The sequence below is a fragment of the Suncus etruscus genome, chromosome 15 (genome assembly GCF_024139225.1).
Source record: "Suncus etruscus isolate mSunEtr1 chromosome 15, mSunEtr1.pri.cur, whole genome shotgun sequence".
NCBI lineage: Eukaryota > Metazoa > Chordata > Mammalia > Eulipotyphla > Soricidae > Suncus > Suncus etruscus.
In genome coordinates, this window is record NC_064862.1 from 40340865 (window position 1) to 40365325 (window position 24461).

General features: G+C 39.7%; 2 protein-coding genes and 1 non-coding gene across 3 annotated transcripts in view; all 3 read right to left on the reverse strand.

Annotated features, from left to right (window-relative positions):
• Nucleotides 1-24461, reverse strand: part of LGALS8 (galectin 8) — an 811943-nt gene that overhangs the window by 50270 nt on the left and 737212 nt on the right. The gene's annotated exons all lie outside the window — the stretch shown is intronic.
• Nucleotides 11262-11425, reverse strand: LOC126031726 (U1 spliceosomal RNA). The gene has a single exon (XR_007503557.1). It is a non-coding gene; the product is annotated as a U1 spliceosomal RNA (small nuclear RNA).
• EDARADD (EDAR associated via death domain) overlaps nucleotides 12170-24461 on the reverse strand; it is a 67310-nt gene continuing 55018 nt past the window's right edge. Inside the window, exon 6 of the mRNA XM_049789021.1 lies at nucleotides 12170-12738. Within this exon, the coding sequence (XP_049644978.1) occupies nucleotides 12359-12738 (380 nt within the window). The 3' untranslated portion in view covers nucleotides 12170-12358. The remainder of the gene's footprint in view (nucleotides 12739-24461) is intronic.

The following is a 24461-nucleotide window of genomic DNA, read 5'->3' on the forward strand; positions in this document are numbered from 1 at the left end:
TTGTATCTGTTTTGTTTCTTCATTGCAAAATAAGATATATGCAGTATGCATAAGAATTCGTTCATAAGTTTTGTTTTTACTATAGTCAGACCCTCCAATGGTCTGAGGGACAGTGAACTGGCCCCCTGTTTAAAAAGTTTGAGGACCCCTGCAGGAACATTGAGGCTCCTTCAGTTAAAATTGAGGTATCACATATTTTGTCTATTGCCATAATTTTTTTTTATTGAATGATTATTATTTAGGCATATAGAAAAGGGTAACTTGTTTGTATGGACTATCTTGAATATTGGTGGATAATTATAGCAAAATAATGTATGTGTTATTTGTGCCGCTCTCTCTCTTTTTGTTTGTTTGGTTTGGTTTTTAGGCCACACCCCAGCAAAGCTCAGGGGTCCTACCTAGCTCAGAAATTACTTCTGGCAGGCCGGCCTCATACCAGGCAAACACCCTACCCTTTCTGCCCCTGTGTGTCTCTCTTATGTGAGTCTTTCTCCATAGGTATGTCCCCTGGATAGGTAGGTTGTCTTTTTAAAAATTTTTTTTAAATTTTTCTTTCTTTATTTTAATTACTTTAAACACCCTGATTACAAGATTATTCATACTACAGTTGTTATTGTTATTATTTTGCAATTGCAAAGTTGTTCATGATTGAGTTTTAGTCATACAATGTACAACAACCTTCATCAGTGCACATTTCCCACCACCAATGTCCCCAGTTTCTTCCCTGCCCTATGCCAGTCTGTGTCTAGGACAAACATTTTCCTTCTCTCTCTTTCTCTCTGTTCTCTTCATTTCTTTTGTAGACACTGTGGTTTGAAAAAATTGTTGCTGAAGGAATATCATGCATATCACTTTATCTTCTTTCAGTGTCCAGTTCTTGTCCAGAGTAATCATTTCCAACAATCATTGTCATAGTGGTTCTTTCTCTGCCCAAACTGCATTCCTTCACTATTTGTGGCAAGCCATAAACTAATCTTCCTGACTTTCTTCTGTATTGTCTCTGAATATTAATACCTTACTATCATTTTTTATATTCCCACAAATTAGTGCAATTTTTTAAATTTAAGCACTGTGGTTACAAAATTGTTCATTGTTGGGTTTCATTCAGAGGTTTCATTCACCACTTTTCCCCAGTGCACACCTCCTGCCACCTATGTTGGTCTCATGTTTCCCTCCCATCTCCCACCCCACTCCCAAGCCCATCTGACTCTTTGGTTCTTTCTCTCCCCCGCCTTTCTCACTCTTTTTTTTTGGTCACTGTGGTTTGTGCAATATTGTTAATGCAGAGGTGCTTTGCATGTTACTTGCTCCTCTTTCAGCAGCGAGTTCTTGTCCAGAGTAACCAGTACCAACTATCATGGTCATAGTAGAGTCTTCTCTACCCTAACTGCACTTAGCAGTCTTTGTGGCAAGCTTCCTATCCTATGCTGGATCTTCTGACCCTTATCTCTATTGCCTATGGATATTCCTACCATACTATCTCTTGTTTTTCTTATATCCCTTAAATGAGTAAGATCATTTTATGTCTATCCCTTTCCCTCTGACTCATTTCACTCAGCATAATAATTTCCATATCCATCCATTATAAGCAAATTTCATGATTTCATTTTTCCTAATGGCTGCATAGTATTCCATTGTGTAGATATACCATAGTTTCTTTAGCCACTCATCTGTTGTTGGGCACTTGGGTTTCTAGATTCTGGCTATTGTAAATAGTGTTGTGATGCACAGGTGTGCAGAGGGCATTTTTTGTACTGTGTTTTATTTTGTGTGTGTGTTCCTGGAGTGTGTTCCTAAGAGTGGTATTGTTGGAGCATATGGAGGCTCAATTTCTAGCTTTTTGAGAGGAATGCCCATATTGTTTTCCAAAAGATTGATCAGTCAGTATTTCCATCAGCAATGAATGAGAGTCCCTTTCTCCTGCACCCACACCATAAGTGCAATAATTCTATCTTTCACCCTCTGACTCATTTTGCTCAACATAATACTCTCCATATCAGGGCAGAAGTGGAAAGCACAGTGGTAGGTCATATGCCTAGCATACAGATAACCCAGGACAGACCTGGGTTTGATCCCCAGCATCCCCTATGGTCTCCTGAGTCTGCTAGGAACAATTTTTGAGCACAGAGCCAGGAGTAACCACTGAGTGCTTGGTGTAGCCCCAAAAACAAACAAAAATCCTCTCCATATCCATCCATGTATAAGAAAATTTCATTACTTCAATTTTCCTAACAGCTGCATATTATTCTGTGATGCAGATATACCACAGTTTTCTTTACTCACTCATCTGTTCTTTTTTTTTTTTTGGTTTTTGGGCCACACCCTGTGACGCTCAGGGGTTACTCCTGGCTATGCGCTCAGAAGTTGCTCCTGGCTTCTTGGGGGACCATATGGGATGCCGGGGGATCGAACTGCGGTCCGTCCTAGGCTAGCGAAGGCAAGGCAGGCACCTTACCTCCAGCGCCACCGCCCGGCCCCAACACTCATCTGTTCTTGGATGCTTCTGATGATTAGTGATGTGGAGCACTTTCTCATGTGCCCTTTTGGCCATCTGTATTACTTCTTAGAAGAAATTTATGTAAACTTTGTCTTCCCATTTTTGGATAGGGTATTTTTTGGGGGGGCACACATAGTGATGCTCAGGGGTTAATCCTGGCTATATGCTCAGAAATTGTTCCTGGCTTGGGGGACCATATGGGACACCAGCGATCGAACAACAGTCCATCCTGGGTCAGCCGCATGAAAGGCAAATGCCCTACCATTGTGCTATTGCTCCGGCCCCGGATAGGGTTATTTTTTTTCTTGCTAAGCCCTACTAGTGCCTTATATGCCATAAATATTAACCCCTTATCAGTGGAGCAAATATTTCCCCCATTCCATGGGGAGTCTTTGTATTCTAGTCATGTTTTCCTTGGAGATACAGAAACTTCTTAGTTTTATGCAGTTCTATTTGTTTATCTTTGCTTCTGCTTGCTTGATCAGTGATGTATCATTCTTGAAGATTCCTTTAACTTCAATGTCATGCACAGTTCTGCCTAAATTTTCCTCTATGTACCTTATGGTTTCAGATATGATATCCAGGTCTTTTAATCAATTTTGATATGACTTTTTTATTTTTGGCCACACTCAGTGACACTCAAGCCTTATTTTTGGCTCTGCACTTAGAAATCACTACTGGCTTGGGGGACCATATGGGATATTGGGGATCAAACCATGGTCCGTCCTAGGTCAGCCACATGCAAGGCAAATGCCCCACCACTGTGCCATTGCTCCGGCCCTTGATTTGACTTTTGTGCACAACATTGTTCACATTTTTGCATGTAGCTGATCAGTGTTACCAGTATCATTTGTTGGCTTTCCTTGCTTCACTTCATATTTCTTGTCCCTTTATCAAAGATTAATTGCTCATATACCTAAGGGTCAGTATTAGAATATTCAAGTCTATTCCATTGATCTGACGATCTGTCTTTATTTCAGTACCATGCTGTTTTAATGACTATTACTTTATTGTACTGTTGAAAATTTGGGTAAGTGATGCCTCTCATCTTTTTGCCAAGGATTGCTTAGTTATTTGTGGAAGTTTATTGTTCCATATGAATTTCAGGAGTGTTTGATCCACTTCTTTGAAAAATGTCCTAAAAGGGAATCCTTATAGGGATTGCATTAAATCAGTACAATGCTTTGGGAAATATTGTCATTTTAATATATTAATCCTCCCAATACATGAGCAGGTTATTTCCACTTCTTTGTGTCCTTTGTGATTTCTTGAAGCAGTGTTTTGTAGTTGTCTTTATATAGGTATTTCACCTTTATAGTTGACTCCAACATACCTGATTTTCTGACTTTCCTATTTCTACAAGATTTTGTGGTTTTTAGGGTTTTCTAAATATAGTATCATTTCATCTGCAAACAGTGAGAGCTTGACTTAATCTTTTCCTATCTAGATGACCTTGATTTATTTTCTTACCAAATTCTTACGTAATTGTTATGGCAAGAACTTCCAGTACTGTATTGAACAGAAGAGATGAGAGAAGGCAACCTTGTATTGTGCCAGATCATAGAGGAAAGGCTTTTAGTTTTTCCCCATTCAGTATAATCTTTACCATAGGCTTGTCATAAATGACTTTGACTATATTGAGGAAGGTTCCTTCAATTCCCATGTTGTTGAGAGTTTTTTTTTTATTAAATGCTTTCTCTGCATGATCTTTCTTTTTTATTGGTATATTGTAATATATTGATTGACTTTCATGTGTTAAACCATTTTTGCATCGCTGGAATGAACCCTACTTGGTCATAATGCATATTGTATATTGCTCACTTGTCATTTGGCACATATATGTTTAGGAGTGTTATTTCTTTCTAATGTACAAATCCCTTGGTTATTAAAAACGACTCTCTTGGGGTCAGAACGATAGTACAGAAGGTAGACCTTGCATTCAGACAACTTCAATTCAATTCCTGGCATCTCATCTGGTTCTCTGAGCCTGCCAGGAGTGATTATTGAACTTAGAGCCAGGAGAAACTTTAAACACTTCTGGGTGTGCCCCCACCACCTAAAAGAGAAATTACCCTCTCTATCTCTTATAACTTTTTAAATCCTGAAGTCAATGCCTTCTGATATTAGTGGCCACTCAGCCTTTTTAAGGGGATTGTTGCTTGAGGATTGCCTTACAACTTTTGACTTTGAAGCTATGTTTGTGCTAAGTATTCAAATGTGTTTCTTCCAGGCAGAAGAATGTTGGATTCAATTTTTTATCCATTTTTTTTTGCCATTCTGTGTCTCTTAATTGGTGTATTTAACCCATTGACATTGAGTGAGATAATTGTCATGGGATTTTGTGCCATCTTTCTGTAGAAGTTTGGTGTGTTTGTAGGGTTTGTCTTGTCTTAAAGTAGACCCTGTAGTTCTTCTTTTAAGGTTGGTTTTGAGTCTATAAAGTTCCTGAGCTGTTGTTTATCTGTGAAGCTGTGTATCTGTCCTTCAAACCTAAATGAGAGTCTGACTGGGTGAAGTATTTGTGGTGAGGCATGCATTTCATTGATTTTCTCACTGTATTACACTACTGGCTTCAGTCCTCGAGGGTTGCTTCTGATGAATCTGTTGTAAATGTTAAGGTTATTTCTTTGTATGTAACTTATTTTTTGATCTTGTTGCTTTCAGTATTATGTCCCTATCTGTGGTTTTCATCATTGTGACTAGATGTTTCTTGGTGTACTTTCATTTGGTTCTCTTTTAGTTGGTACTCTCAGGCATCCAGGATGTGAGTGCATGCATCTTCAGTTCTTGGAACTTCTCAGCAATGATATATTTGACTATTGCCTCTTCATCGGGGATTTCTTCCTGACTCTTTGGAGGCCCAATGATTCTTTTGTTGTTTCTATTGATTTTATCCCCAAAGTTTATTGTCATCTGTTTGCTTATTTTGAGGACATTTTCTATCTTCTGTTCACTTCTTATTTTAAGGCTCTTTTCTGTTGCAAGGAGGTATTCTGCAGCTCATCTTCTAGTTCACTGATTTAGTCCTCAGCAGCTATTATTCTGCTGGTGATGCCTCCCAGTGACTCATTTCCCCTAACAACATTTTTTCAGTTCTCTAATTTCTGTTTGAAGTTTTCTCATTTCTACTCTCATATCCTCTTGAGTCTTTTTGTTTGTTTGTTTGTTTGTTTTTTGGGTCACACCTAGCAGTGCTTAGGGGTTACTCCTGGCTCTATGCTCAGAAATTGCTCCTGGCAGGCTTGGAGGACCATATGGAATGCTGGGATTCGAACCACCATCCGTCTGCATGCAAGGCAAATGCCCTACCTCCACGCTATATCTCCAGCTCCCTTCTTGAGTCTTATAGGCTATTCATTCCATGGTTTCTTTGAGTTCTTGGGACATTCTTAATATTTCTTCTCTACAATTCCCATCAGAGAGGCTATATAAGTGGCTGATCCTTGTAGGTTTTCAGAAATGTAGTGCTGTTTTGTGTTGCTTTCCCACTGTGACCTTTGCAGTGTAGTGGTGTTTTTTTCTATGTTGTTGTAGGGCTCATTAACTAGAAAGAATGCCTGGCCACAGAGAGAAGCAGAGCATTGATGCTCTTCTCAGGGCACACACACAAACCTTGGTTAAAATGGGTCCCCTGAGTCAGTGAGGAATAGACCACCAATGCTACCATCTTTCTGCTTCACAGCCAGTATAGTCTATGCAGCTTTGCTTTCCATTACAACTAAATAAAATGCATATTATATAGAAGGTGATGGGAGGTTTGTTTAAAAGAGTTTATCTTTGAACTGAGCTAAAAATATCATCCTTCTGATAACAAAAAACTTAGTCAGAAGCAGTTTGATTTATAGAGGGCCAATTTACCATGAATCTCTATGTATGTTAGAGCAAATATTGCTAAATATTAATGAACATAAAATTAAATAGTGATTCTATCAATTAGTTTAATCAAAATGTAAACTCTTTTATTTCCACTCATCTTTGTAAAGTATCAGCACACTTTGCTATCTATTTGCTGAAAATTAACTTCAAAGAACATTTGACTTATTAAATAAATGAGTCATGGGCCCGGAGAAATAGCACAGTGGTGTTTACCTTGCAAGCAGCTGATCCAGGACCTAAGGTGGTTGGTTCAAATCCCGGTGTCCCATATGGTCCCCAGTGCCTGCCAGGAGCTATTTCTGAGCAGACAGTCAGGAGTAACCCCTGAGTACCGCCGGGTGTGGCCCCCCCAAAAAAAACCAAAAAAAATAAATGAGTCATAATTGTACTCAACTAAAAATTACACACTTCTACATGGAACACATGTAGATAAATGTTATTGTAATAGTCTCTGTAACTTGAAAAAATATCCTGGTGACAATTATTGCTAGTCAGGATTCCAGAAATAACGATGCCAAATAGAAAGGTAAGTGTTGGAACTCTGTGGTCACATGGTTTTTGTGTAACTCCTAAATCGAATGAAAAGGTGCACATCAGCCTTATTTAAATCGCCTCTTAACATCTTTGATCTAATTCCAAGGTAACTCCAGCTGAGACTTTTGAATAGAAGCCATGTTCTAGATCAGTATAATGATAAGTTTAAAGTCAGTTCTGAGATTGAAATTTAGACTTTAGAGTCTTAAAGACATGTCCCACAGAAGCAGTGTCAATAGAAACCAGTGGCTTTTAAAAACATTTTTTAATGAATTCTTTAGTTGAATCACTATAAAATACAGTTACAAAGTTGTGTGTTTCAGTTACACAATGTACAACAGAGCTCACCAGTGTACATTTTTTGCACTAGTGTCCCCAGTTTCCCCTTCCCTTCTTCGCCCCTTCCCTTTCCCCTGCCTGTCTCTGTGGAATACATTTTTTTGTTTGTTTGTTTTTGGGCCACACCCGGTAATGCTCAGGGGTTACTCCTGGCTGTCTGCTCAGAAATAGCTCCTGGCAGGCACCGGGGACCATATGGGACACCGGGATTCGAACCAACCACCTTTGGTCCTGGATCAGCTGCTTGCAAGGCAAACGCCGCTGTGCTATCTCTCCGAGCCCAGAATACATTTTTCTTCTCTCTCATGCTCTCTTCCCATATTTCTCCCTTATTTTTTTTTACTATGTTTTGCAATATTGACTACATATCATGCATATCACTATCTCTTTTCAGCACCCAGTTTTTTTCCAGAGTGATAATTTTCCACTATTATTGTCATAGTGGATTTTTCTCTGCCCTGACTGCAGAGACCAGTATTCTTTTATTTTTTTTAAATAATATCTTTATTTAAACATTGTGATTACAAACATGATTGTAGTTGGGTTTCAGTCATAAAAAGAACACCCCCCTTCACCCAGGCAGCATTCCCATCATCAATGCCCCCATATCCTTTCCCCCGCCCTCTCCCGCCAGTATTTAAGACAGGATTTCTACTTCCCTCGCTCATTGACATTATTATGATAGTTCTCAGTGTAGTTATTTCTTTTTTTTAACTTTACTTTCAGTTTTATTATCAGTGGTTCTTCAGTTTCCTACTAATCTGACAATCAAGACTACTTAAATAACATTTCATTCTGACACACTGGGTTTGTTTACAAAATGTTTTAGAGCAAAAGTTTTAATAAAACACCAAAATTATTAAGTTATCTTTAGCTTATTATCTTACTCATAAAGGTTCTGTGACAGTCAACATAAAAGTAAAGTAATCCTGTTACTAAAAAGTGTAGTTATTTCTCTAAATGCACTCACCACACTTTGTGGTGAGCTTCATATTGTGAGCCGGTCCTTCCGGTCCTCATCTCTGGATGAGATCAGTATTCTTAAATTAGCCCCTAAAATTTTTTTAGTTCTGAAATCTGTGAAGTAGAGAAGTAATCATTCTATGGAAATTAGTCACTATGTTTAACAATATTTCCATAGAAAGTTTCCCACCACATTTTCTATATTATAAATCTGGGATATGAGAAAAATGTTTTTCTCTTTTATTGAATTTGTAGTTGTGATCTTATGGGAAGGGATTAGAAGCTCACTGCCCACTGATACACCCTGCTTTCCCAGCTACTGTTCCAAGCCACCAGCAGTGGCACATTGACCAGCCATAGCCCTCAGCAGAGCTAGTCGGGGCCTCTCCTGAAAATGGAATGTGAGAGAAGACCAGGGTACTGCACAGGCCAGCAGGAGTAGGAAGGAGTGTGTTATTTCCATCCACTCATCTCTTTCTTCAGTTGTTCTTCTGCCCTCTGCCAGCTCGAGGTGGAAAGAATATCTGGAATGGTGGCTGGGTAGACAGGAGGCAGCATCTCTTCATTTATCTCTTTGGGGATGGTTGAGGCCTCAGGGTGGGAGGAAGAAAGAGGAGATTAAAAAGGGGAGCAGAAAGGGATTTTCCTCTTCTTCGTCCCCTCTCCCACAGTCTTCATAATGGCCACAGACCCAGAAAACCTGTGCTGAGATGAGATGATCAATCTTTGGAGAGGAGAGGAGGAGAAGAGGAGGAGGTGAAGGGGAAGAGATATGTGAAGGCAAGAAGAAGAGGGAGTTCCCCAGCAACCTAGTAAGGAAGGGATTTTGGATGGAATTAGACAGGGGGCAGTTAGCAGGAAATTTTGGTGTGGAACCACTTCTTAGATCCCAAAGGGGTGACAGATTACAGAGAGTGATGACCACCCGCCAGCAGGAGAGCTGATGCCAACATGCTAGATACTCATAGTTCCATTTCTCTAACAAGTGAATAAGGAAGGCCAATGTTGTGTATGTAAACATTTTTATGGGATTATTATGTTATTGATCCTACCCTGATCAGTGATTGTGCCCTACCCTAGGGTATGACCTGGCATTCTGCTCCCACCCTAGGGTAGAACCTGATTCTGCTCCCACCATTGGGTGGTATCTGATCCCACCATTGGGTGGTACCTGATTCTGGGGCATAAAAGCAAGGGTCTGTGGAAGGTGAGGGGCTTTTTTCCTGAGGCCTATTATTAGGCCTTTTGGCTTCGGCCTCTTCACAGAATAAAGAGCTGTTTTCTTTGGAAGCCTGACTGCCTGTTAGCTTTCTTCCCGCCGCATTCTCCTCAGAACCGCCAGCTGAACAGGGTAATAGACGCGTGGTTCGAGCTGGAGGAGAAAGGCCTCATCCTCCATCCCTCCATCAGTCAACCTCATCAGGGGCTGACTTGCAACAGGCCGAAAGCTCGTCTCTGTTTTCACAGTAAATATGGGTCTATGTATGGGCATATCAAGGAAAACATGGTATAAAAAACAAAATTCCGAAAAGTCTAAAGCCCTATTACTAAAAGGTGACTGAAAGGTGGTGAAATGGCAGAGATAAATTTGACTGACTGGGGTCTTTATTGGGAAGCACTCCTGGGCAAAGACTGATAGTCTCCAAAGAGGCTACCAGAGTGACATCCACCAGCACCTACATATAGTTTTTTTTTTTTGTTTGTTTGTTTTTGGGTCACACCTGGCAGCACTCAGGAGTTACTCCTGGCTCTATGCTCAGAAATTGTACCTGGCAGGCTCAGGGGACCACCTGGGATGCAGGAATTCGAACCACAGTCCTTTTGCATGCAAGACAAATGCTTTACCTCCATGCTATCTCTACAGCCCCGGGATCATTATAGTTTACTCAAGTTTACTTGAGCAAAAAGGCACAAGAAAAGAGATGTGTTGACACATCCTTAGTCAGTTTAAAACTTTCCCATCTCCCCCACAAGCAGGTCAGGTGGGTTTTCATGCCAGTCCTTATCACTTATGGTACGAGCCAACATCTGATGTTCCAGCTTAGTAGGGAGAGGGACTACCTGATTCCCCCCCACCCAGCAATCCTTACAATTACAAGTGCATTTGTAAATACTGATACATGGCCACCAGTAATTACTTAACCACAACTCATTCATTGAAACATCAATTTGCACAAGTCTATTTAAAAAATTACATTTTATTACTGAATATTTAAATACATTGTTTGGTTGGGCTGGAGTGGTAGTATAGCATACAAGGTACTTTCCTTGCGTAAGTCTGATCGGGGTTTGATCTTTGGCACTCCATATGGTCCCCTGAGCCTTGCCAGGAATGATCCCTTGGTGCAGAGCCAGGAATCAGCACCACCAGGTATGGCTTCCAAAACAAAACTGACCAAATAAATAAAAATCACGTGAGAAATCTGCCAGTTATCTAATAGATTCAACCAGTTAGGAAGAGCTGTATGTGAGTCACATTGAATCAGGACTTATGAGTAAATCTCTAGAGCAGGTTTTGCTAGTTTAGAGTTGATGGCAAAACTGATTTTATAGTGTAGCAACCTAAAATAAAACTGTTACAGTGGGAAAATAGTCAATAAAATAATTTCTTTAAGATCTTTATTATCTCTAGTCAGTGTTATTTGTTATTTTTGGCCATTTTTTCTCTGATAACTGTAGTTAAGAAATTATACAAAATCTTTCCACGTGGAAGAAATTAAGTGCTTTAATTTTCTGATCCTACAGCCAAAGCCAAGTAGCACTTTTTATGTAATTGTTAAGAGACGTCTCTGTTAAAAAGCAAACAAATTCTATGACATCTGATCTTTCCATAAATAAAATTTCTCATCCTCGCATTTTCCCGGCCTGTAAATTATCAAATTGAATAGTTTAAAATACTGTAAAAATTGTATTTTAATGTTTTCTTCCCAGCATCACTATTAACAATTTTGGCAAAACTTGGTGTAGTGTTATTGGAGGCTGGAATAGTGGGAATTTGACGGCCTATTGATCAGGTGATTTTTTTTGTATTCTTTTTTTTTTCTTTTCTTTTCAGGGGAGAGCACGCACGCAGTTCCCCACTACCATAAATTACGCAGTCGAGTTTCCCACATTTGGGGAAATCGCAAGGGTCAGCACACCCGGAGTGCAATGGACGAGCCTCACCCTGGGGAAACCACCTTCGTGATCATGAAATCGCCCCTGCCAGGTAAGTATGCTTTTTTGTATTCTTAACTGAACTTCATCTCAGAAGGTGAAAGACTCAACCTTATATAAAAAACCTAAGCATATGTATCTAAATTTGTAAAAATTCATAAACAACCTAATAACTTCTGACTATCAGATTACTTTTCAGAAATAACAAATTATGTTATTTTGGGGCCACACTCGGTTATGCTCAGAGGTTATTCAGAAATCACTCCTGGCAGTGCTGGGAGCAGTGGGGCCATACGGAATGCTAGGGACTGAACCCAGGTCAGCTGCATGCAAGGCAAGCACCCTACCTGCCGTACTATCTCTTCAGCCCTACAAATGACATTCTTGATAAGGCACAGATCATAAAAATATTGAATGAAAAAGATATGCTTTGAAGGGTGTCATTACAATTCAACCAGTATCTCACTAATTTTCTCAAATACTTTCTAACAAATAAAGTAAAGGCAGATCAAACAGAATATAGCATCATTCAATTGTTTACTTATAAGGCATGGAGTGGATTGATGATGAAGGATCTTGTAGACAATGTTTGTTTGCTGTCATCAGCCTCATTCATTCCTCCTTTCACCTTCTGCAGTGTTTACAGAGAGGATAATTTCATTCCATCCTGGCAGGAATCCATTCTGATGATAATCCAGGTGGTGGCCCTGGTCCAAAGGTGAATCAGGAGCCTCCCAGACATTTTTCTCAATTCTAGATTCTTATTATAATTTTAAATTAAAACAGGTGTGCAAAACTAAACAAATGAAAATCCATCACCAATACACAACCTACCCCTTTACAAACCTACCAGCTTTGGGAAGAAACTAATGTTCACTGTCCATGTCTTTATTCTAAACTCTTGGTTTAGAAAAAAGAAAACAATTCACATTCCTCTTTTACCTGTGATAATTCCCATGTCTAAAGATGCCAAGAAAAAGAAAAAGAGGCCTATTAGTCCCTTGGGTGGTCCCCATGACCCCTCTTTGGCCACTCCTCCTCCACCCACTTGTGTAGGACTCTTTCCACATCAACCCTGTGGTAGAGCCTGCAGAGCTCCATCAGCTGTCCCACTGTCCTCTGACTGTTCCGAAACAAGAATTCCAGGGTGGCGCTCTGAGGACTCTGCTCCAGGAAACATAGTTCATCGTAAGGCATGCCCCATTTGCTTGCAAAATTCCGCCAGTTTTTTACCGTTGGGTGACATGGATCCAGCTTTATCTTAATCACATCTAGTAAGTCCTGGTCATTGAGTAAGTCACTTATGGTGGGAGTGCGGGGCAAGCAGGAAGAGCAGGTACAGTTCTCTTTACAGGACTTCTCTTCGATGACATCTGCAGGGACAAACAACATAGTCCACAAGTCTGCAAGAGGCCTACATCTGCATTCATCTCTTCTGCCCTGGACTCTGCTGTTGAAATGTCAGCTCATCAGAGTAAGGAGAGAATAGAGACTCATAAAATTTATTGGGTCTGGAGTGATAGCACAGTGAATAGAGCATTTGCCTTGTAAACAGCCAAGTTGGTTCAATTCTCAGCATCCCATATAGATCTCTGGGTACCACCAGAAATGATTGCTGAGTGCAGAGCCAGGAATAACCCCTGAGCACCACTGGGTGTGGCCCAAAAAACAATCAAAAGAATACTTCTTTGTACTCACGCTGTAAGTTCTTTATAGCCAAGGATGATTTGCTTTGCTGAAAGCAGCAGTAAGATTTTTCTAGTCTCCCTTTCCTTCTGAGACTGAAATCTTCTAATGTGCATTTGCAAAACAGGTCTTAAACATAGTCTCATGTTTAAGAATGGGAGTTCAGGAGATCAGTGCGCTTGTGGAGGGGGGGGGGGTTTGACCGCCTGTCCAGAAAGGCCAGATTCTGCCATCCCATGAGTTAACCAGCCCAGACTTGCTCACGCCTCAGCCCTTGCCTCTTCCAAGGTAAAGTCAGCTTTGACAGCTTTTTAATGCCAAATATAGCATGGTAGAAAGTAAAAGATTGCATAATTCCTTAAAAGGTATTTTTTTTTTCAAAAAGGTACAGAAACAGAAATATCCACTTCATACACATATTTGAGAATGAGTGATAATAGATAATGCCTACAAAGTTTGTTTTAAAATTTATAGTCACCTTATCATCCCTGTGTCTTTATCTGGGTTTTCTTCACTCAGGGGACTGCCTTTGAAGTGGAGCCAATAGGCCTGAGGTGAATACAGTGGGATGAAGGAAGAAGAGGCGTCTGAGCTGAGCCCCACTAAGAAGAGAACCTCAGCCCAGAGAAACGGCTCATTCTTCCCTCAGTCATCTTTTGCCTTATTGTAGCCCTTGGGAGTTTATTGGGTGGAAGATGAAGTTAGTGTAGGTAAGAGGCGCTGACAAGTCTTTTATAATAAAATTATAAGCAGTGTCTACAGAGCAGGGCAACTTGGGTCACTTATATTCTACCATGGCACCAGTAGAATATCCTGACCAATCTCACCAGGGATTTTAAGAGCTAAAGGCTATGCTAGATAGATATCATGGGCTTAAAAAATTCTTTGTGGTAACTAAGATGGCCTCTACTGCAGTGAGTCAGAAAATATTTCAATTTATGTAACTTAGGAAAGGGGAGTCACTTTGGTGATTATGAGATAAGAAACAGCAATTCTGAGGCAAACCCCATATGAAAAAATTAACAAGAGCCATAAGAAATATGTTTAGACTCTGACCTACTAAAGTTATTCAGTAAATCCAGCCTAAAGCAAATGTCTAGAATATGTATATTCATGAATAACTTGTTATGGTCTTATTAATATCCATTTTAGAGCAGTTGGGGTGTCGAAGGACTAGAAATAAATTCTGCACAAATTTGTGGACTATTAATGTACAAAGTTATGAAGACTATGTACTGTAGTGTTAACTGAGAAGTACAAGATGTAAAAAAATTAATTCATTGATAGAACTCTGTGAGACCTTCATGTTAAGATTATTGTGGAAGGAAATGTACAAGGATAATAAGGGCTATTGTTTTTAATATGGTATACTTGTATTTATATGTTCCAAAATTCTTGTAACGGTGTTGTATGACTGAAACAGTGTGTCACACTTAAAAAAAAAAGTCCTGTTGGACTGGAGAGATAGCATGGAGGTAGGATGTTTGTCTTGCATGCAGAAGGATGGTGGTTCGAATCCTGGCATCCCATCTGGGTCCCTGAGCCTACCTGGAGCAATTTCTGAGCGTAGAGCCAGGAGTAACTCATGAGAATTGCTGAGTGTGGCCCAAAAACAAAAACAAAAACAAAATCCTGTTTAATTTATTTTGTACAGAGGACAAAATAAGAGTATTGAAGTATCCCTTCTCTTTATCAAGCTTTTGAACTGTTGGGCTCATCTCTTCATACCTTCTCTAGATACTGTTTAACTCAAATATTCCTCCATCCCCTCTATCTATTTGTTTTGGAGCCTCACTTGACAATGCTTAGGCTCTGTGCTTAGGATCACTCCTGATGGTGCTTGGTGAACTCAATGGGGTGCCAGGGATCGAACCCAGGTTAGAAGAGAATAAAGCAAGTGCCTTACCTGCTAATTTATTGCTTCAGCCTCAAATATCTGTTTTGCCCCCTGTTTCCAGCCATGTATTTCTATTGGTTCTCCTTATCTATTATATTCAGGACTCCTCTATGATAAAAAAATAAGAACAAAAAACCCACACCCCTTTCTGGGTTCACTACTTGCCAATGCCACATTTTCTTATTTTTCTTTTGCTTGTGGTTAAACTTTCAGAGTCCCCCAGTACCTCACCATGCTCTTCAGCTTCATTTGTTTCAGCCAATACTTGACCCAGCCTAGTTCCTGCTAAATCTTGTCAAGGCTGAATGAGGTTCCCTGCATTCCAAGTGTTGATCAGAGTCAGTTCTCATATGGCTAAAATATCAACTTTGAGCAAGTTGATCCCTACTTGACAGATGACAAGGATCTCCTGCTAGTACCCCCTCAGACCAGCTCACTTTGGATATGGATGCCTATGAAATGAAACTAAATATACTTCTGCCTTTGAGACACTGAATATTGTATTGCCGGCAGTGCCCTCCCTGCTGATTCTGTCTGATAGCTAAGACCCACATTTTCAGTTTCATGCCACAGGTCCTGGTCACATTCCTGTCTGCCTTACATGCTCACATCTCAGACCATATTCTTACCAAGCCCTGGAAATGACAAGGAGGTGCTCTAGTACTGTTCTTAACCCTCTCCCTTCTCTTCTACATTTTCTTCAGTTGGCCATTTCTGCTATGCCCAGCAACCCATATCTGGTCCTTGCACTAGAATGGAACGTCCTTTCTCTTTATACCTGCAGGACTGAGCACAGACTTTGGCACCAAGGAAATGTTTAGCCAATTTCTACTAAATTGAATCTTTACAAGTAAACTCAAATCAGTACAAGCAAATCTCTATAAGTGAGTGAACATAGAAACTAGAGAGACTAGTACAAGGGTTTTGGTGCTTGTCTTCTATGTGGCTGATATTGGTTTGGCCCCAGAGTGATCAAGTGATCAAGAGTGATCCTGAGCACTGAATAAGGAGCAAGCCCTAGAAACAGCCAAGTGTGGCTCCAAAACCAAGAAAAAAAAGTGAATGCAGGAAAGAAGAAATGAATGGTAGACTCCACCTGCTCTTTTGGGCTCTAGAAGTAAGTAATGGAAATAGCTCTAACTCAATGGATCTAACATAGACACTAAAATTTCCATGTCTAGGCACTGAAAACTTTCCAAATCTTCTATTTACACTTGTAGTTTCTTGGTGTCCTTACATACCTTTTTTGTTGTTTCTGTCATTTACCCTTTCCCAACCTTCCACTAGGAGCTCTGCTGGCTCCTCTTCCTTAGTTTAAGATTTTCTTAAACATAACCTGTACTTTAGATAAGGGATCTACGCCAGTGCTTGCTTGAATAGTCAACTATTTCTTTCTTTAGAGCTTCACTGAATTAAAAGAAAAGCTAAGCTAAAAAATTAATTAAAAAAAAGAAAACCTCCTTGAAAAAAGAGAAAATATAAGTGCGGATTTTGTATAAACTATTGAACTTTTAGAGTTTAACTTCAGTAATGTCTAGTAGCAATAATAAGGCGGTGTTTTAGGTCACTTCTCTAATAATCCCACAAAGAGTAGTACGAATCATTTTTACCAAGTCTGAGCATTGGAAGGCTCTTCTTAGGAACATGCCCCCAATTTCTTTCCAGGTGTAAAGGCTATAATAGTTTATGCTCCACCAAAAATAGAAAGATGATGCTCATTGCACTTTACCTTGGTCAGCAACAAGTTTTCATTTTTAAAAGTTTGTGTCAATGTCATAGGTAGAAAAAGTATCCTATTTTTTACCTTAATGGCTTTGCTGGTGTTTTCTTTCTTCATTTTCCTTTTTTTCCTTCCCCTTTCTCTATATCTGAGAATCCTCTATGGAACATTCCTCTCTGAACAGAACTTTTCCCAATTTATAAAACTCATCTCAGATGCACACTTTCAGAAAATCTCCCCTGACTTCTGCCTGAAGTGCCTCACTCATTATTTTGCTTGCATCTTCTGAGTGGGGGATTCTCCATGGGGTTCCCATTTCTAATTATTCCCCAAATGCTTGAGACCTGATTCACGTCCTTCTGCAGTGTTCTATGTCTAAGATTTCAAGCATGCTCAACTATATTCCTCTGTAATTTATAAAGTATATTAAGACAGGTGAACAAGGAAATAAGACTGCATAGCGGGACAGAATTTTTTATATTTTATTTTCTCACACTAAGAGAAGTTTAAAAAAAAAAACTTTCGTATATTGCCCTTAAAAATAGGGCTAAATAGGGGCCAGAGAGATACCACAGCAGTAGGGTGTTTGCCTTGCATGCAGCTGATCCAGGATGGATGGTGCTTCAAATACAGGCACCCCATATGGTCTCCCAAGCCTTCCAGAGTGATCACTGAGCACAGAGCCAGGAGTAACCCCTGAGAACCAGCAGGTGTGACCCAAAAACAAAAAAGGTAGGGCTAAATAATTTTCTGAAACATAAAAAAGAAAGCAGGTAATGAAAGTTAAGAATACTTCCATTTTTTTAATAAAACAAAATAGGGGGGCCAGACAGATAGCATGGAGGTAGGTTGTTTGCCTTACATGCAGAAGGATGGTGGTTCAAATCCTGGCGTCCCATATGGTCCCCCAAGCCTGCCAGGAGCCATTTCTGAGCATAGAGTCAGGAGTAACCCCTGAGCGCTGCCGGGTGTGACCCAAAAAACCAAAAATAAAAAAGGTCTTTCCTGTCAAGTATACAAAATATAAAATATTCTAAGCATAGAGAAAAATCTGGATGTAGGTGTAACAAAAATGTTAACAATGAATATTTCTCAATTTTCTGTAATTTCTCTATTTATATGGATACTTTAAAAAATTTTTAAATTAATCATATGCTAAAATTCTATTGATATTTTCTTTATTTTCAATGATACAAATGACAAACCATTTGCTAACTTGGAACCTACATGAATTGCCAACATGAGTGAATTTAAAGCTGCTTTTAGAACCATAAACTATAATTATCTCTTTGGGGAACTTAAAATTTTTTTCTATGAAATACATTTTGTCCTATTGAGTTTAAACATGATCATGATACAGTACACATAAAAGGTTTTGCCTTGAGGGGGAAAGTAATCATAGGGAGAGAGACTTGGGACCAAAGAAAAACTTTCTTATCAGAAATTGGATGAGAGGGCCCGGAGAGATAGCACAGCGGCGTTTGCCTTGCAAGCAGCCGATCCAGGACCAAAGGTGGTTGGTTCGAATCCCGGTGTCCCATATGGTCCCCCGTGCCTGCCAGGAGCTATTTCTGAGCAGACAGCGAGGAGTAACCCCTGAGCACCGCTGGGTGTGACCCAAAAACCAAAAAAAAAAAAAAGAAATTGGATGAGAAATTAGATAATTTGATAGCTTACAGGGCATCTGTATAGAGCAAACTATATTGGTTGGTAAGTGAATTAATAAAAGTGAGCTGTACTTTTACCAAAGAAAAATTAGCTTGTTATTATTGTTTGATGACTTTTGGAACCAAAAGAGAACATTAATAATAAAAGAAAGAAATTGTAGATGTTTATTGATAGTAAGCAGATACTGATTGAAAGCAGTATAGCCACGTGGTCTTGAAATATATGAAGATAGCTCTATTCTAAATTTGGGGAAGAAATGAAAGGATTCTGGGGGAAGGAAAAAAAACTAATGTAAAGAAGTTCACTTATATTCTGTAATAATTAGGATTCTCATTTTAACACTTGAAATAAATATTTTTAACTCATATGAAGCAAAAATGGGTCATAGTCATTTTGGGGGGGTTGTTTGTTTTGGGCTCACACCTGGAGTTACTCCTGGCTCTGCACTCAGAAATCACTCCTGGAAGGCTTGGGGACCATATGAGTTGCTAAGTATTGAACCTGGTTCAGCTACATGCAAGGCACATGCCCTACCTGCTGTGCTTGTTTCAGCCCCAAACCATGTTTTCTTTCATTCTCATTTCTGATGACTTTGTCCAAGTCTGCAAAGGGTTTTCTCTTTGTAAATCTAGTAGATACTGAATTAAACTAAAGAAGACCATTTAGAGAATTTATGAAAACCAAGTTTCTCAGTAGGTCATCATCATCATAATACCTAATATTTATCCAGTGTCTATTATATAACCAATCAGCCTCTTTGAATCCTTTCCTTATAAGTACAATCTAAAATCAGCCCAATTCTGGATCTGTCTCAAATGGGGATCATTAAATCCCAGTGATCCAACCTTTGAGATTTTGAATTCTTTAAGGTATATTAAATATACCAAATTCAAGTTCCTCATTTATAAAATGGAGATGATAAGCATTCCCTTAGTAACAATGTGGAGGCATTTTTGCCAAGTGTTATGTAAATGTTATTTAACAATTTCAGGCTCTACATTTTTTCAAGGAGTCAGATGATATTTGTCATGACATAACTTATCCCTGACTGTTTACAGACATTTCCCCAACCTACCCCATCTGTACTCTTTTTATCATCACACTTGTCCTGATCTCAGGATCTTTGTACCTATTGCCTTATGTAATTACTTATTGTCAGTAACTCCTATCAATATAAAAACTAATCTGATGGCCAGAGTGGTGGTGCAGCAGTAAGGCATTTGCCTTGAACACAGCTGACCTAGGCCAGACTGAGGTTTGATCCCCCAGCGTAGCATATGGTCCCACAAGCCAGGAGTGATTTCTGAGCGCAAAGCAAGGAGTAAACCTGAGTGTCACTGAATGTGGCCCAAACACAAAGAAACAAAAACTAAACTGAATGACAATTGAATATATGCTACACTGCTTCCCTTCAGGCACACAGTAAGTGCCTAATAATATTGTTGAATAAATCCAATGAATAAAGAGTGTGACAGATAAATAACCAAAATAAAAATTATAGGGTAGTTTATGACTAGCTTTCAAATTATTTTCAAGGGATTAGAGTGATAGCACAGCAGGTGGAGAATTTACCTTGTATGCAGCCAATCCAGGTTCCATCTCCAGAATCCCTTTATGTTTCCCCCAGCTTGCCAGGAGTAATTTTTGAGCACAGAGCCAGAAATAACTTCTGAGAGCCACCAGGTGTGGCCCCAAAACAAAAACCAAACTAAATAAAATGTTTTCAAGCAAATAAAAACTGTTTTTTAGTGTTAACTCAGAAGATAAAAAAGTAAAAAAAAAAGGGACCGGAGAGATAGCACAGTGGCATTTGCCTTGCAAGCAGCCGATACAGGACCTTAGGTGGTTGGTTTGAATCCTGGCATCCCATATGGTCCCCTGTGCCTGCCAGGAGCTATTTCTGAGCAGATAGCCAGGAGTAACCCCCGAGCATTGCCGGGTGTGTCCCCAAACCCTCTCCCCCCCCAAAAAAAAGGCAGAAAAAGACATTAATAGTTGCCATGGGGAAGTATTCTGTGAACCTAGAAATCAATAACATGAAGCTTAGTGGCATGCCATGACTGTCAATATCAGTTAGATGTAGGTTTACGGCTTGGACATGCTACTGAGTTTTTGCCTTCAATGTTGAAGGGATTGGAGCTCCAGCACTGGACTTCTAAGAACTCAATCATGAAGAACTTTAGAACTTTGTAATTTTATAATTCACAGTAATTCAATAAAAAAAAAAAAGACTGTCTTCACTTTCAGAAGGGGAATAATGATACCTATATCTCAGAAAGTTGTTAAGAGGATTAAATAAAATCATTTTACTAAAGCCTTTTTGGAACACACTATAGGCACACAACAAGAATTAGCTGTGGGTAAGGGATCATAACCAACAGCTTTTTTTTTTAAAGGCATCTTGGCCACAAGATGGAAATCCTCCCTCCCCCTTTTTGCCCCAGGAGATTCACAAAATCCTTATGTCTGGTCCCACCCACGAGAGTCTTGGTTAATTGATGTAGGGTGAGGGAAGGACAAGGGAATTTTTAAAACACGTCTGCATCTGCAGTCAGGGTTGAAATCTATTGCCTTAAAGATAACTACAGAGTAAGTTCTTAGTCAGAAAATTCCTGCCAGCGTTATTTATTTGGCATCACAGTCACTTCTCTTTAAGAGGGTCCATATTTATCTGGAAATTGAGTCCGAACAACCATGTCTCCACACTCATAAGCAGATGAATGGATCTTCCTGGCATGATGCTTTTTCTCTTCTCCAACTTTTCAGCCTCTCTTAACAATTTACCTTGCACTTGAAAGAAGTATCCAGGGATAAGGCATGTTCCTTGGCAAGGTGTGTTTATGTCATTTAAAACAATTATAAGCAACAATTCATGTCCAACGGAGCAGTGTCCAACTCTCAAGTGTGGGGGTGTCAGGTTTAAAATTCCAGTCAATTAACAGTTAATTGTGAATTGGAACAAGATTGAGAATTTACAAAGGTCATGATTAGTTGAGCCCAGAAAATGGCTCCAGTCAGGATGTTGGCAGTGGATCACACATAGATTTAATGTGTCTCCCTGCAGGGAAGAAGCTGTTTTATCTTGCACTCTCTGGTTTTTGAGAGCTGCTATTACCACACGGGTGTTTCCCTCCATTGTGCCTGGTACTACTGTTAGCTCTCAGATCATATATAATAACATTCCCTGGGATAACGAGGTCTTGAGTTAGATTCAAATAACTAAACAGTAAACATTTTATATTGGCAACATTGCAGATTGCAAAATATTGTGGCTCTAAAATAAACTAACTCCATCCCAGGTGTGTATAAATTATCAGATCTAGAACTTGCCAAATACCTACAAGTGTCAAGGTAGAGTCAAATGCTCCTGCAGTTATGTTTATAAAGGTATAAATACATGCTCCTTTCTATGTGTGGTTTCCAATGTGATTGGAAAGAAATATGTTTAAAGTGTCAGATTATGACTTTGATAAATCGCCGGGCTGCACACATACCACATTATTCATCTAAGGGAGTTAGTTATACAACTATGAGCTGGAAAATGATGAAGAATTTTATCTACAGAGATATGGACCTAAGGGCTTCTGGTTGGCGTTTGATCTTTAAACAAAAGGGGAAAATAGTATGATTTCATTTTCACTCCCTAAAACACTCCTTTTAAGGAGATACCAAGTTGACAAGAGCAATAGAGAATATAAGTAACAAATTGGTTGACTGGAAGCTGTCAATCTTTCAGGGCCTAAGTTTTTGTTATCAAACAGTATTGAAGTAGAGAAACTCCCAGGCCCTTCTCTTATGTGAAAGAGAAATATTAATGAAGTGTCTCTTTATAGACCCAATTAAGTAAAATGAAAATTCCATTTTACATGCATATCTAAGGGGAAGTTCCATTTAAATTAATTATCTAAGTGCTAAGTCAGGAAAAAAATTACTGAAAAATTGTAGACTATTGAGAGCAAGTGCATAAAGTGGTAATTATTACTCCTAGATAAGACTAATGGCCGAGGCTTTTCATTTCTCTATTTGGCCTAGGCTTTATTCAAGTAATGTCCATATATTTTCTTCTTGAAATTTGGTGAATTGTAAATCCGCACATTGTAAATGAATTACAAGTTCACATGTAATCACACATGGAATTCCACATGGAATTCAAATGTAATTACAAATTCACAATTGTAAATGAGCTTGTAAACTTAGTGTCTTGAGAATTTTACAAAGCGGGTGTGACTTTTCTGGTGATCATTGATTCTGAGCATTCTATTGTCTTTCCCTGATTACAAAGCAGGCTGCATCATTTCTCATTCTGTCTAATTTCCTTTCTGATCTACCATCCACTCCATGTTTCTCTTTTCATCAACCAGCTACAATGGGTACTAAATAACAAGAATTAAATCAAAGCCAATCTCTGAAGGCAGTATGCTTTTTTTTTTTTTTTTTTTTTTTTTTGGGCCACACCCGGTAACGCTCAGGGGTTACTCCTGGCTATGTGCTCAGAAGTTGCTCCTGGCTTGGGGGACCATATGGGACACCGGGGGATCGAACCGCGGTCCGTCCAAGGCTAGCGCAGGCAAGGCAGGCACCTTACCTTTAGCGCCACCGCCCGGCCCTTTTGTTTTTTTTTGTTTTTTTTTTTGGGGGCCACACCCTGTGACGCTCAGGGGTTACTCCTGGCTATGCGCTCAGAAGTTGCTCCTGGCTTCTTGGGGGACCATATGGGACGCCGGGGGATCGAACCGCGGTCCATCCTAGGCTAGCGCAGGCAAGGCAGGCACCTTACCTCCAGCGCCACCGCCCGGCCCGGCAGTATGCTTTTTGTGTAAGGCATTTCCACTGTGCAGATGCTGGGTTGCAAGGAGAAGAGGGTATACTTTGGGTTTTACCAGTTAGTACTACAACCCGAAGAAGTAGCGAGTGGGACTTTCTTCCTCCTTGATGACTTTCTCAGGATGTGAGAACCACACAAATGAAGTATTTGGCTAGTAGTTGAGGCAGCTTGGTGTTGTGTTTGAGGGTAAACTGGAGGAGGCACGGGGCTTCTAATTATTTAAGGCATGTCACAGAAAAAGATGAGTGTAAACCATGTGACCCAGCACTGCAGCTGCTGCAACCCTCAGGTGAAAATAATAACTGGATCATGAATAAAGCAGTAAGGAAAAGCTGACATCAGTCAATATTTTAGAAAAGAGCCTGGTACCTGGTAAAAGCTAAATTAGTATTTGTAAGTAAAAGATAAGATAAAAAAACAACTCAGATGCTAATCATCTAAGCTAGTGTCTCCATTTAATTGTTTATTTTAAAAACAACAACAACAACAACTTCAGCCAAACACATGAGCACTTCTATTAGGAAACACCCCCAAGTCACTTCTCAGGTGCATTCAAGGACCCATCTCATGTGAGTCATGCTGTTTCTACAAGCATTCAGCTGCATTTGGGTGCTACCTCTGCTGAAGCAGCTGTCCCCTGAGCCAGCCATAAAGAAGTAATCTGACAGCCAACCTGAAACTAGCAATGGCGAAAAAAAATAACAAACAAAAACAAAAACAAACAAACAAAAAAAAACCCTCCTGAGGAAGCTCTGGAAAGAATTTGGGTAAATCTAGAAGTCCAAGTATTGGATACTATCTCTATAAAGATGCATGTGCATCCAAGAAAGAGGACCAATCACACTGAGGATCTGCATCGACCTGGAAGATTTTTAAGACCCCTTAAATACCTACCATTATGGGCAGACTCATTAGGCTAATAGCATTCGATGCTATGCTGGACCATGCGTACCCCTAAGCACTGTCAACTGTAGCCCCCACCCAAGACCAAGTGCATAGCAGTGCTCTCTTTTTCCTTTGGTTCTCACTTGTTAATTTGATCACTCTAGTGTCCTTTTCCTTTTCAATAGTCTCCAGTTTTCTAAGTAATCAGGTCTTCTGGAATATAATCTTTATCCAGTACTATGGCTTACAATATTGTTAATGATGGTTTCACACATACATCATTGCAACACCATACTCATCACAAGAGAGCCCACTTCCCTCCTTCATGTTCCTAAAGGCCCTTCTATCTTACTCCTCTTCCTCTCCCCTCTTCTCCCTGTTCAATGCTGTGGACCAACTCTCAGGTTCTGCTGCC